At 55.6% G+C, this 14,796-nt stretch overlaps 1 protein-coding gene across 3 annotated transcripts in view; it reads right to left on the bottom strand.

Moving 5' to 3' along the window:
* TBC1D32 (TBC1 domain family member 32) overlaps positions 1–14,796 on the bottom strand; it is a 2,506,374-nt gene that overhangs the window by 1,193,034 nt on the left and 1,298,544 nt on the right. For all 3 annotated transcript variants that reach the window (XM_069606604.1, XM_069606605.1, XM_069606606.1), the window contains one exon: positions 11,660–11,784. In XM_069606604.1, the coding sequence (XP_069462705.1) occupies positions 11,660–11,784 (125 nt within the window). The remainder of the gene's footprint in view (positions 1–11,659; positions 11,785–14,796) is intronic.

Genomic DNA, 14,796 nt, shown 5'->3' with positions numbered 1-14,796 from the left:
GGGGGACATGAGTTGGACATGAGTGGGGGCCTGGTGGAGGGTGCCCTGCACTGCTGGGGGGTGGGGGTGGAGGGAGACATGAGTGGGGGCCTGGTGGAGGGTGCCCCTGCACTGCTGAGGGGAGGGGGTGGTGGGAGACATGAGTGGGGGCCTGGTGGAGGGTGCCCCTGCACTGCTGAGGGGTGGGGGTGGAGGGAGACATGAGTTGGACATGAGTGGGGGCCTGGTGGAGGGTGCCCTGGATGCTGGGGGGTGGGGGTTCAGGGGGACATGTGTTGGACATGAGTGGGGGCCTGGTGGAGGGTGCCCTGCACTGCTGGGGGGTGGGGGTGGTGGGAGACATGAGTGGGGGCATGGTGAGGGTGCCCCTGGGTGGTGGGGGTGGTGGGAGACATGAGTTGGACATGAGTGGGGGCTTGGTGGAGGGTGCCCTGCACTGCTGGGGGGTGGGGGTGGTGGGAGACATGAGTGGGGGCCTGGTGGAGGGTGCCCCTGGATGCTGGGGGCTGGGGGTGCAGGGGGACATGAGTTGGACATGAGTGGGGGCCTGGTGGAGGGTGCCCTGGATGCTGGGGGGTGGGGGTGAAGGGGGACATGAGTTGGACATGAGTGGGGGCCTGGTGGAGGGTGCCCTGCACTGCTGGGGGGTGGGGGTGGTGGGAGACATGAGTGGGGGCCTGGTGGAGGGTGCCCCCGCACTGCTGAGGGGTGGGGGTGGTGGGAGACATGAGTGGGGGCCTGGTGGAGGGTGTCCCTGCACTGCTGAGGGGTGGGGGTGGTGGGAGACATGAGTTGGACATGAGTGGGGGCCTGGTGGAGGGTGCCCTGCACTGCTGGGGGGTCGGGGTGGTGGTAGACATGAGTGGGGGCCTGGTGGAGGGTGCCCCTGGATGCTGGGGGGTGGGGGTGCAGGGGGACATGAGTGGGGGCCTGGTGGAGGCTGCCCCTGCACTGCTGGGGGTGGGGGTGATAGGGGACATGAGTGGGGGCCTGGTGGGGGCTGCCCCTGGATGCTGGGGGGTGGGGGTGCAGGGGGACATGAGTGGGGGCCTGGTGGAGGGTGCCCCTGGATGCTGGGGGGTGCAGGGGGACATGAGTGGGGGCCTGGTGGAGGGTGCCCCTGCACTGCTGGGGGGTGGGGGTGGTGGGAGACATGAGTGGGGGCCTGGTGGAGGGTGCCCCTGGATGCTGGGGGGTGGGGGTGCAGGGGGACATGAGTGGGGGCCTGGTGGGGGATGCCCATGGTGGCTGGGGGGTGGGGGTGCAGGGGGACACGAGTGGGGGCCTGGTGGAGGGTGCCCCTGCACTGCTGAGGGGTGGGGGTAGTGGGAGACATGAGTTGTACATGAGTGGGGGCCTGGTGGAGGGTGCCCTGCACTGCTGGGGGGTGGGGGTGATAGGGGACATGAGTGGGGGCCTGGTGGGGGCTGCCCCTGGATGCTGGGGGGTAGGGGTGCAGGGGGACATGAGTGGGGGCCTGGTGGAGGGTGCCCCTGGATGCCGGGGGGTTGGGGTGCAGGGGGACATGAGTGGGGGCCTGGTGGAGGGTGCCCCTGGATGCTGGGGGTTGGGGGTGCAGGGTGACATGAGTGGGGGCCTGGTGGAGGGTGCCCCTGGATGCTGGGGGGTGGGGGTGCAGGGGGACATGAGTGGGGGCCTGGTGGAGGCTGCCCCTGCACTGCTGGGGGTGGGGGTGATAGGGGACATGAGTGGGGGCCTGGTGGGGGCTGCCCCTGGATGCTGGGGGGTGGGGGTGCAGGGGGACATGAGTGGGGGCCTGGTGGAGGGTGCCCCTGGATGCTGGGGGGTGCAGGGGGACATGAGTGGGGGCCTGGTGGAGGGTGCCCCTGCACTGCTGGGGGGTGGGGGTGGTGGGAGACATGAGTGGGGGCCTGGTGGAGGGTGCCCCTGGATGCTGGGGGGTGGGGGTGCAGGGGGACATGAGTGGGGACCTGGTGGAGGCTGCCCCTGCACTGCTGGGGGTGGGGGTGATAGGGGACATGAGTGGGGGCCTGGTGGGGGCTGCCCCTGGATGCTGGGGGGTGGGGGTGCAGGGGGACATGAGTGGGGGCCTGGTGGAGGGTGCCCCTGGATGCTGGGGGGTGCAGGGGGACATGAGTGGGGGCCTGGTGGAGGGTGCCCCTGCACTGCTGGGGGGTGGGGGTGGTGGGAGACATGAGTGGGGGCCTGGTGGAGGGTGCCCCTGGATGCTGGGGGGTGGGGGTGCAGGGGGACATGAGTGGGGGCCTGGTGGGGGATGCCCATGGTGGCTGGGGGGTGGGGGTGCAGGGGGACACGAGTGGGGGCCTGGTGGAGGGTGCCCCTGCACTGCTGAGGGGTGGGGGTAGTGGGAGACATGAGTTGTACATGAGTGGGGGCCTGGTGGAGGGTGCCCTGCACTGCTGGGGGGTGGGGGTGATAGGGGACATGAGTGGGGGCCTGGTGGGGGCTGCCCCTGGATGCTGGGGGGTGGGGGTGCAGGGGGACATGAGTGGGGGCCTGGTGGAGGGTGCCCCTGGATGCTGGGGGTTGGGGGTGCAGGGTGACATGAGTGGGGGCCTGGTGGAGGGTGCCCCTGGATGCTGGGGGGTGGGGGTGCAGGGGGACATGAGTGGGGGCCTGGTGGAGGCTGCCCCTGCACTGCTGGGGGTGGGGGTGATAGGGGACATGAGTGGGGGCCTGGTGGGGGCTGCCCCTGGATGCTGGGGGGTGGGGGTGCAGGGGGACATGAGTGGGGGCCTGGTGGAGGGTGCCCCTGGATGCTGGGGGGTGCAGGGGGACATGAGTGGGGGCCTGGTGGAGGGTGCCCCTGCACTGCTGGGGGGTGGGGGTGGTGGGAGACATGAGTGGGGGCCTGGTGGAGGGTGCCCCTGGATGCTGGGGGGTGGGGGTGCAGGGGGACATGAGTGGGGGCCTGGTGGGGGATGCCCATGGTGGCTGGGGGTTGGGGGTGCAGGGGGACATGAGTGGGGGCCTGGTGGAGGGTGCCCCTGCACTGCTGAGGGGTGGGGGTAGTGGGAGACATGAGTTGTACATGAGTGGGGGCCTGGTGGAGGGTGCCCTGCACTGCTGGGGGGTGGGGGTGATAGGGGACATGAGTGGGGGCCTGGTGGGGGCTGCCCATGGTGGCTGGGGGGTGGGGGTGCAGGCGGACATGAGTGGGGGCCTGGTTGAGGGTGCCCCTGCACTGCTGGGGGGTGGGAGTGGTGGGAGACATGAGTGGGGGCCTGGTGGAGGGTGCCCCTGGAAAGCTGGGGGGTGGGGGTGGTGGGAGACATGAGTTGGACATGAGTGGGGGCCTGGTGGAGCGTGCCCTGCACTGCTGGGGGGTGGGGGTGGTGGGAGACATGAGTGGGGGCCTGGTGGAGGGTGCCCCTGGATGCTGGGGGGTGGGGGTGCAGGGGGACATGAGTTGGACATGAGTGGGGGCCTGGTGGAGGGTGCCCTGGATGCTGGGCGGGTGCAGGGGGACATGAGTTGGACATGAGTGGGGGCCTGGTGGAGGGTGCCCTGCACTGCTGGGGGGTGGGGGTGGAGGGAGACATGAGTGGGGGCCTGGTGGAGGGTGCCCCTGCACTGCTGAGGGGTGGGGGTGGTGGGAGACATGAGTGGGGGCCTGGTGGAGGGTGCCCCTGCACTGCTGAGGGGTGGGGGTGGTGGGAGACATGAGTTGGACATGAGTGGGGGCCTGGTGGAGGGTGCCCTGGATGCTGGGGGGTGGGGGTGCAGGGGGACATGTGTTGGACATGAGTGGGGGCCTGGTGGAGGGTGCCCTGCACTGCTGGGGGGTGGGGGTGGTGGGAGACATGAGTGGGGGCATGGTGAGGGTGCCCCTGGGTGGTGGGGGTGGTGGGAGACATGAGTTGGACATGAGTGGGGGCTTGGTGGAGGGTGCCCTGCACTGCTGGGGGGTGGGGGTGGTGGGAGACATGAGTGGGGGCCTGGTGGAGGGTGCCCCTGGATGCTGGGGGCTGGGGGTGCAGGGGGACATGAGTTGGACATGAGTGGGGGCCTGGTGGAGGGTGCCCTGGATGCTGGGGGGTGGGGGTGGTGGGAGACATGAGTGGGGGCCTGGTGGAGGGTGCCCCTGCACTGCTGAGGGGTGGGGGTGGTGGGAGACATGAGTGGGGGCCTGGTGGAGGGTGCCCCTGCACTGCTGAGGGGTGGGGGTGGTGGGAGACATGAGTTGGACATGAGTGGGGGCCTGGTGGAGGGTGCCCTGCACTGCTGGGGGGTCGGGGTGGTGGTAGACATGAGTGGGGGCCTGGTGGAGGGTGCCCCTGGATGCTGGGGGTGCAGAGGGACATGAGTTGGACATGTGTGGGGGCCTGGTGGAGGGTGCCCTCGATGCTGGGGGGTGGGGGTGCAGGGGGACATGAGTTGGACATGAGTGGGGGCCTGGTAGAGGGTGCCCTGCACTGCTGGGGGGTGGGGGTGGTGGGAGACATGAGTGGGGGCCTGGTGGAGGGTGCCCCTGCACTGCTGAGGGGTGGGGTGGTGGGAGACATGAGTGGGGGCCTGGTGGAGGGTGCCCTGCACTGCTGGGGGGTGGGGGTGGTGGGAGACATGAGTGGGGGCCTGGTGGAGGGTGCCCCTGGATGCTGGGGGGTGGGGGTGCAGGGGGACATGAGTTGGGCATGAGTGGGGGCCTGGTGGAGGGTGCCCTAGATGCTGGGGGGTGGGGGTGAGGGGGACATGAGTTGGACATGAGTGGGGGCCTGGTGGAGGGTGCCCTGCACTGCTGGGGGGTGGGGGTGCAGGGGGCCATGAGTGGGGGCCTGGTGGAGGGTTCCCCTGGATGCTGGGGGATGGGGGTGATAGGGGACATGAGTGGGGGCTTGGTGGAGGGTGCCCCACACTGCTGGGGGGTGGGGGTGCTGGGTGACATGAGCAGGTGTGCAGGGTAGTCCCTTGTGGTGTCGGGTGTCGGCTGCCTGCAGGGGCCGTGGAGGGTGTACAGGGAATACCTGGGAGCACACAGCCAAATCGCGTGTAGAATTTCCCGCGTACCCCTGAAATACACGTACCCAGCCAAATCGCATGTGGAAATTCCCGCGCACGTACCCGGCCAAATCGTGTGTGGGACTTCCCGCGCACCCCTGAGATCCACGTACCCAGCCAAGTCGCGTGTGGAAATTCCAGCGCACGTACCCGGCCAAATCGCATGTGGAACTTCCCGCGCACCCCTGAAATCCACGTACCCTTCCAAATCGCGTGTGAGACTTCCCGCGCACCCCTGAGATCCACATACCCAGCCAAATCGCGTGTGGAAATTCCCGCGCACGTACCCGGCCAAATCGCGTGTGCAACTTCCCGCGCACCCCTGAAATCCACGTACCCTGCCAAATCGCGTGTGGGACTTCCCGCGCACCCCTGAGATCCACGTACCCAGCCAAATCTCATGTGGAAATTCCTGCACACGTACCCGGCCAAATCGCGTGTGCAACTTCCCGCGCACCCCTGAAATCCGCGTACCCTGCCAAATCGCGTGTGGGACTTCCCGCGCACCCCTGGGATCCACGTACCCAGCCAAATCGCGTGTGTAAATTCCCGCGCACGTACCCGGCCAAATCGCGTGTGGAACTTCCCGCCCACCCCTGAAATCCGCGTACCCTGCCAAATCGCGTGTGAGACTTCCCGCGCACCCCTGAGATCCATGTACCCAGCCAAGTCGCGTGTGGAAATTCCCGCGCACGTACACGGCCAAATCGCGTGTTGAACTTCCCGCGCACCCCTGAAATCCACGTACCCTGCCAAATCACGTGTGAGACTTCCCGCGCACCCCTGAGATCCACGTACCCAGCCAAGCCGCGTGTGGAAATTCCCGCGCACGTACCCGGCCAAATCGCGTGTGGAACTTCCCGCGCACCCCTGAAATCCACGTACCCTGCCAAATCGTGTGTGAAAGTTCCCGCACACCCCGCAATACATGCACACGTTATTTTTCAGTCAGCGGGTGTCCGTGTTTGTGGGTACCCCTTTGCACGTCATTTGTCCTGGAGGGCCACAGTATAGGACATTCATCATAGCTGTATATAGGTGCTATTTGTTGGCACACCTTTTGGCGCACATTTATTACAGGCGCAGAGACGCTACCGCCTGCTTTCTTGTGGCGGTCGTGTTTGTGCCTGTGCGCTGGTTTGACCGTGCGCTTTTTTGCCCTATTCGATTCCATGAATACGTGTTGTAGGCGACCGTTTGGGCGTTCCGCGCACTTGCACCCTGTACTTCCCCCGTGACGCCCACATTTTGGCAAGTTGTTCCCCATTCCGAGTGTTACGCCCCGTGTTCCGCCTACTTTTGTTGTGTGCGCCGCGCTATGTGCGATTTTCGCTGTGGCCTGTGTGATTTTCGCTGTGACCTGGCGCACGCCGTTAGATGGCCTGTGCGCCAACGTGCGCCGCGCACTTTCTTAGCGCACATCCGATGGTTTTCTCGCGCACGGCCTTCCATGAATCGATGTGCGCTGCTTTTCGTGCGATTTTCGCACTTACACTGCGATTTTCGATATTCCACTGCGAATCGCACGTTTTTGGCCACTTGCGCCACGCTAATTATTCCATGAATCGGCCTGTTTGTCTCCTACTTGATAATCAGGGGCCTTTTTCCGGTGATGGTCGTCGAATCTCTTTTGTTTTTCTTTGGCATGAATAAGGTGTTCCTTTGCCCTTTTGAAAGCCTGAGTAATGGTTGTGTGTAGAGTCTTTACTGCTGGCATTTCCAAGCTGGCTGGAAAGTCTAGTTCAGAGGTATGTGGATGTCTGCCATAAAGGGTATAGAAGGGCGTTTGTCCCGTGCTTGAATGCAAAGAATTGTTATATGCATATTCAGCTATCCATAGTAGGTCTTGCCAATTCCTTTGTTCGTGGTGCAGCATGCACCGTAAATATTGCTCGAGTGTCTGATTGGTTCTCTCGGTTTGGCCGTCCGTTTGGGGATGGTGACTGGTAGTCAGCCGAACATCGATCTGCGCCATTGCACAACATTTTTTCCATAAGTTTGAAACAAACTGGCTGCCTCAATCAGAGATCAGAACCGAAGGGAAGCCATGTAGCTTAACCACGCCCTCCAGGAACACTTTTGCTAAAGTGGCTGCGTCTGGGAGGCCTTTGAGAGGAATAAAATGGGTCATCTTTGAGAATAAGTCCACAACTACAAGGATGGTGATGAACCCTTGGCTTGGAGGTAGATCAGTGATGAAGTCAAGGAAAGGAGTGTGCCATGGAACTGGAGGAATGTCCAATGGTTGTAGGAGACCAGATGGTTTTTGTTTCTGTGATTTATTTTGTGCGCAGACACCGCATGACTGAATATACTGAATGATGTCCTTACGCCAGGTAGGCCACCAAAAGTTCTCTTTCACCTTAGCTAGGGTTTTGGCGATCCCAGGATGCCCTTCGATCAGTGAATTGTGATAGTTTGAAATAATATGCTGTTGTAATTCCTTCTTGGGTACATATAGGCGATCCCTAAAAAAAGGTAGATGGTCCTTGATGGTATATTGTTCTCCTTGAGTTTGCCATGCGAGGTAGGCATCAGGATTCATTGTCCATTGGATTTCTTTTCGTAGTTCTGCTTGTGTTAAGGCTGTCGTGATACCCAAGAGTTTGTCTTCAGGTATAATAGGTACTGGGTCTGGAGTTGTATATACTATTTCATCTATGCCCATGCGAGATAAGGCATCCGCCTTTCCGTTTCTGACTCCTGGTCGAAATGTGATTACATAATTACATTCGGCGAAGAAAAGGGCCCACCGTAATTGGCGCGAGGACTGGGCCTTGGCTGTTTTGAGATATTGCAGGTTTCAGTGGTCTGTGATGACTGTAATGGTGTGTCTGGCCCCCAGAAGGTAGTGCCTCCAGGCTTTAAAGGCGGATTTGATAGCCAGGAGTTCCTTGTCCGTGATGGCATAATTAATCTCTGGAGGTGAGAACGTTTTCGACCAGAAGGCCACAGGATGTAGCTGCCCGGTTTCCAGGTCTCTCTGTGAAAGGACAGCCCCCATTTCGAGACTGGAGGCATCAGTTTCAACGACATAAAGGAGGTCTGGACGAGGATGTCGCAGGATTGGAGCGGAGGTAAACCTTTGTTTAAGTTCCTGAAAGGCTTCTTCTGCTTCTTTGGTCCAAGCAAACTTTTTATTGTTTTTTCGTAATAGTACTGTGATTGGGTGCACAACCTGAGAGAAGTCTGGGATGAACCAGCGGTAGAAGTTCGCAAAGACCAGCATGCTTTGTACCCCTTTCAGAGACGTCAGTGAAGGCCATTTCAGAATGGCATCTACCTTGTGCACGTCCATTCTGATGCCTCCTGGAGTAAGGATAAAACCAAGAAATTCTACTTTGGTGACGTGAAAAAAGCATTTTTCAAGCTTTGCAAACAAGCGATGTTGACGGAGCTTGGTGAGGACTGAACGAACGTGCCTGACATGATCTTGTTCCGAGGCTGAGTATACTAAGATGTCGTCTATGTACACTAAGGCGCACACATCAATTAACTCCCTTAAGACGTCATTCATGAAATACTGGAATGCCGCAGGAGCGTTGCATAACCCAAAGGGCATGACTTGATATTCAAACAAGCCGTACTTAGTACAGAAGGCGGTTTTCCATTCATCTCCTTTTCTGACTTAGACCAGGTGGTACGCTCCTCGAAGGTCCAATTTGGTATAAATCTGGGCATCTTTAACTTGGTCTAGCATCTCAGGGATAAGTGGCAAGAGGTAGCGGTTCTTCACGGTGATCTGGTTCAATGCTACAGGTTCTAAGTCTCCTTCCTTGTTCGTTACGAAGAACAAAGGACTGGCTGTGGGGGACTTCGAAGGACGGATAAATCCGTTTGCAAGGTACTGGTCTAAATAGGATTTCAAATGAAGGTTTTCTGGTTCTGTGAGAGCGTAGATCCTGCCGCAAGGGATTTGTGCACCAGGAACAAGGTCGATCTGACAGTCATAGGGCCTGTGCGGCGGGAATGTATTGGCTTGGTCCTTTCGGAAAACATCCTGGAAATCATGGTATTCACTTGGCAAGGTATTAGTTGCTCCCAGGGTTGATACTGTTGCTCCGGGAGTCATGGGGATACAGACGTCGGGTTTCTCCTCTTGGTAATAGCAGGCAGGGGAGCAGTCACCGGGGAAGGTTAATTTTCGTGCCCACCAGTCTATCAAAGGGTTGTGAGCAACCAACCATGGCATCCCTAGTATTAGCCTGAACTGAGGTGCCTTGATGAGATTGAATGAAATAGACTCCCGATGTCCGTCCTGGCACAGGAAGGTTACCCTGGCTGTGCACTGGGTTACTGGTCCAGAAGCGATTTCTGTCCCATCCACGGTGGTTACCTTGTACATAGTTGGCTTAGAACACAAGGGAAGCCCCATCTCTGCTACCAGTTCTTGATCAATATAATTTCCAACTGCTCCGCTATCGATGTATGCTTCAACGGCATGCATTCTTAACGACTGTTGGTGGTTAATTAAGATCACTGGTATTGCAAAGTGCGAGGTCAGCAACTCTTTCTTCTCACTCGACAAACTGACCTCTACGTTTGTCGAGCTTAGTAGTTTTCCGATTCCTTAGCTTCATACTTCTCTGTGGCCCCGACTGTTCTTCTTGGGGGTTTTACTGGACAGTCCTTCAGGAAATGTCCTGGTTTCCCACAATACAAACAAAGCTGTTGTCTTCTTTTGTCCCGCTCTTGTTTTGTTAATGGAGGCCGTATCCCTCCAATCTGCATGGGTTCTACAGCGTTTTCAGGTACACGGGGTGTGTTTTCCCTTGGTCGAACATACACGGTCGGAGGGTCCGTTTTAGACCGGTATGCCTTTCAGTCCTGCAACCGGTGGTCTAGCTGCACAACCAGATTTATGAATTCTGCACAGTCTCTGGGTGGATCAACCACCTGGGCTAAGACGTCCTTTAATTCGCCTTGTAAGCCTTGATGGAATAACGTGGTTCTTTAGTTTTCTGGCCACCTAGCTTCGGCAACCAGTCTGTTGAAGGTAGCAATGTACGTTAACAAGTCCTGATTCCCCTGTCGGAGGGACAAGAGTTCATTGTCTACTGCTTGTTCCTGGGTATGGCAAGCAAAAAGTTTTTCCATTTCTCTCTGGAACCCCCCAAAGTCATGTAATAGAGGATCGTCATGGGTTACCAACGGCACCGACCAATCTGCTGCACTACCACTCAGGTATGATAAGACAAAAGCTACCCGAGCTTGGTCGTTTGGAAATGCTCAAGGCCTACAAAGAAAATGAAGGCGGCACTGATTGATGAATGCTGCATACTTCCGTGGGTCGCCTGAGAACCTTTCTGGTGGTGCCTGGGGCACTGTTCCAGGTAACGTGATCTGTACCGGAGTGGGTGGTATGGTGGGGTTTTGCATTGTTGGATTGCTTCCAGGTACAGGCGCCTGTCCTGCCTGTGATTGCAAGTATTCCCTGCTAATCTCTTCAGAGCGTTCTTTGGTCAATATTAGGTCTCTCCAGAGGGCATTAGTCTCTTGTCGGGCAGAATGAACCTCAGCACGAAGCTCTCCTAGTAATTGGGCCAATTGGTCCATTTCTGATGTCTCCATGGCACCCAGGTGGATTTCTTATGGTAGGCTTCGCGTTCTGTTACGCTCACTTGGTATCCACAGGGACGCCACCCAGCCGGGTTACTCGCTGGCTTCCCAGCTCTGCTCTGATGTGGTCTGCGGGGAAGATTCCTGGACTTGCCTACGGCTTTGGTGACTATGCTGGGATTTATCATGGCCTATGAACAAAAAGTAATATCCTATTGCCCCTCAGTGATGTACTACTACCATGGACCTATTTGCTAGTGCTGTCTCAATGTAATGCTTTAATAAAATAATGACAAAAAAAGAAGGAGACTGGCTTGTGAGTATTACTAAACACGACTGTACCCCTTTTATAAAAACACCACAATGTTGTATTCTTCACTAATCTGGCAACAGCCATGGTTTTATAAACTGAGGCCTTGTGGATGTCACTCTGCTTGTGAATTAGTATCCAATAAGCTATGTGGTCAATGACCCCAAAGGCACACTTAAATTCCGAATCATAGAAAGTGATTTAGAATAGTAATCCGAAATGAGTGAGCAGAGTAAATGAAGCATCAAAGCAACATCACCCCCGGGAGGCAACCAAAGAGGAACGTAGCCCTGGCAGCTAGATACTTACCTTCTCTATTTTTCTGTCATGTCACCTTAATATGGAACAGATTCCTACTGCATGAGACTCAGACACAAATGGAAGATTTCTGGAGAAACAAAACACTCCAGCTGAGAACTCATTGTGGTTACTCAAAACATGTTTCAAAGACCTAGGTATATTTTGCCATATTTTTGACTGTAAGATGAATGGTATGGCATTTTATGTAAACCTATTCAAAGTGAGCTTTCTTATTATTCAATGTAGTTAAAAAAGGTAACAGCATCCATTTTAGGTCCCCCCTCATCTATCCTCCTCAAAACTCATCCTCATTTATCGGTCATGCTCCACATTCCTATCTACTCACTCATGAAAAATTGGGAATAAGAATGAGGACTGATAAGTGATGAGGATGGCCGAGGAGTGAGGAGGAGAAATTAGGGCATTCTAAAAAATGTTGCTACACAAACAATACTGAATACCAAGTAAATGTATAAACCTACTTCCTACCTTTCCTTTGAAGAGTTATTTTTTTCTCCATAAAGAAGCAGACAAAGACCTCTGTCAATAGAGGCAATCCTCGCTAGCAGATCAGCAATGTATGTTAAAGTTGTTTCATCGCAGTTTAGATGTACCTGTTTTATAATACAAATATACATGTTCAGTAGTTTAAAGTTTACTCTAACTGATTTGCACATCTTAACCTTACAAAAAGCTGATGAAGTTAAAGAACTTGTACATAATGCAAGTTAATTACTGTAAGCATTTGAACACACCCATCCAATCAATTGCTGTAAAAACAAATGCTCAAAGCAAATGCAGCCAAAAAGGTTTAAAGTACAATTTGCAATGTTGGTTATGGAATGTAAACCAGCATGTGTATTTCCTTATGTTTATTCATTCATATATTTGAGTGTGAAAAAGCCCAATGAGCATCAGAGCACTGTAAATTGTAGTTTGGATAGAGAAATAGGGATATAAATAAAAATGCACAAGTTGTCCAGGTTGAAGACATTCTATATGTGCCCCCTTTGCCATTCCGTCTGCAGTCTGGAGTCTAGAGTTCAATTATAAACCTAATACATCAGGCGAAATCCCACAGAATCTAGGGGCGCACGTATAATTTTGAGTGGCTTAACTGGCTATAAAGTCCAGCACGCCAGCCAAACAGTGGATGAGAAAGCCTTGCTTTCTTGATGGAATGTCAGACATTTCAGCCAATCATCATATCAGCTTTAGCCTTGCGCTCTGCGGGCAGAAACTAAACCATAATCATTGGGTGCCTTCTGATCCACTATCAAATATTTGACCGGCACAGATATATTAGGTTGACACAAATGTGAGTAGACTGCCAAAATAAATTATGCAGACTTTGAAGAAGGCAGGGTAGTTATGATTCTTCATGAAAACAACATTATCAGAAAGCTGGTATAGCAGCATGTCAGGGGTGTGAGAGGGCATGGTGTGTTCTAAATGAGCTATATGGGCGGGATAAACAAAAGTTTTTTTATAGGGGGCTAAACAGTTTGCCATGGTCTTTGATCAGGTGCTGCATTGATCGCTGGCCACTACTCAGCAGTCAAAGACCCCCAAAAAATGAGTAGATCAGGTTTAGTGACCGTGAGGTTTCCAAGTTATAAAATATAATTTCTTATTCTTCAAAGAACATTGAGATAGCAATATTGGTAGAACATGAAATTATTTAAGTATCATTTCATGTGTCTCATTCGAGGGGGTCGTGGCCAAGATGGCGCAGCAGTAAGACGCCTATCCCCGACCCGCTCCAACCATCAGCCTGGCCAGTATTGATTACAGCTAACTGGAACTGTACAACCGTGCTGCCCACATGGATATAGGAAGCTGCAGTCACAGAGGCTCCCTGGGACGGTGCTGGATTTGGTGGTGGTGGCAAGAAGAGTGGGCCAAGAGGAGCGGCCGAGGAGGTGACCCGGCTCCCTGAGATGGTGACAGCTGCTAGCCGTGGCCGGCCCTGAGGCGGGGCGGAGGAGGTGGCCGTGAGCTCCCACTGGCCCCCGCAAAGGACCACAGGGGTGGGGGGGCCTGGTAGCGAGGCTCCCATGGTTGCTGGGCACAGCTCCTGGCCCTCAAGACTCTGGCCCTCCAGACGTGAGCAACATGAGCATGTAGAGGCAGTGAGTGGTGGGGATGGATCCTGCCTCGCTGATGGGCCCGGGGAGAGAGAGAGAGAGGGAGAGAGAGAGAGGTGCGCGGCACATTTGTTGGCAATGTTGAAGGGGGGCTTCTATGCTCCTCATGGGACTTCTACAATATAGATCTGTGTGTATCGGCTCTGGGGGGCCCCGCCCAATGCAGAGTCCTGAAGGGATGCCAAAGCGTGAGGCCTATGTAAACAGAACATTTTAAGCAACATGAGAAGGCAGACTTGCTGCCCAAACAAGAAGCGCTCCCAAAGTCTGGTGGGTGCTGGGCCCTCCGTGTCCCAAGGATCTGGTGGGGGGTGCCAGCAGTAGAGGGCGGGATAGACTGGCTGGCGCCACTATCCACGTGCAAACACAAAACTTGAAACTGAAGCAGTATGTCCAAGTCCTCTAAGAAGTCCTACGGCTACAGCATTCAGGCATTCTTGGTGCCACCTGCAAAGTAGGTTCCTCCCCCAGAGGACATGGCAGATGATACAATGGCAGGGTTGCAATCCCCACCCTGCTCACCGCTTCTCACTCCTGAATTCCTCACTCAGTCTCTTGACTTACTTACAGCGGGACTTAAAGGACTCACTACAGTCAGAGATAGCCGAACTCCGCAAGGAGATGCTGGATTCTACCACCGTAATCAAGAAGGCGCTGATGGCTCTAGGAGACAGGGTGGACCACAATGAGCACTCTCTGACCATGCTTGAGACAGAGCTGGGAGAGATCCAAGGAAGGCTATCAGCCCTCCAGGATAGCTACGATCTTCTCAAGGCCAAGTGTGACGACTTGGAGAATAGGGCGAGGCGAGATAATCTTAGTGTAAAGTTGCTTTGGAAGGGAGCCGAGGGGCAACATAGAAGATTGTGTCGAACAACTCCTATCATAACTCATGTCGGGCAATCCCCCTGAGGCTAGCAAGATAGATAGGGTTCACAGAGTGGGCCAGAAGAGAGACGATAAGAACCATCCCACCAGGGATATTGTGGTGAAATTAAACAATTACAAGTCAAGGAAGCAATCCTGGGGGACGCAAGAATAACGAACCAAATTAAGTTTTGAAATTCCACAATCCAAATATTTCAGGATGTCTCCCAGCCCACTTTGGCAAAAAAAAAAAAGATTGCTGAGGCCTATCACTGAGGAGCTACTGCGACAGGACACCCGGTACAGATGGACGCACCCCTTCGGCCTCTAGTTCAACATTAGGGACGTGGTGCACATGGTTTTCACGGTGGAAGAAGGTACTTGACTACTCAACCTAAAATTAAACAAGGGGGCGTGGCTACGGTGCCATGTAGGAGGACATGCAAACTGCAGAGCTCCTGCCGATCCAAAATTGAACCTGGAAGAAACCACGTATAAAAGGGTTAGAAATGGTCAGGAACAGAGGTGCCCACAGATGAAAGACTGAGGCATGACTCGAGCACCACAGAGGAAGGATTGGCAAGGAGTCCTGCATTAATTCAGCTTCAGAGG

This window comes from Ambystoma mexicanum, chromosome 4p, assembly GCF_040938575.1.
Source record: "Ambystoma mexicanum isolate Mex_15411 chromosome 4p, UKY_AmexF1_1, whole genome shotgun sequence".
NCBI lineage: Eukaryota > Metazoa > Chordata > Amphibia > Caudata > Ambystomatidae > Ambystoma > Ambystoma mexicanum.
This window is presented reverse-complemented; position numbering and strand designations above follow the sequence as displayed.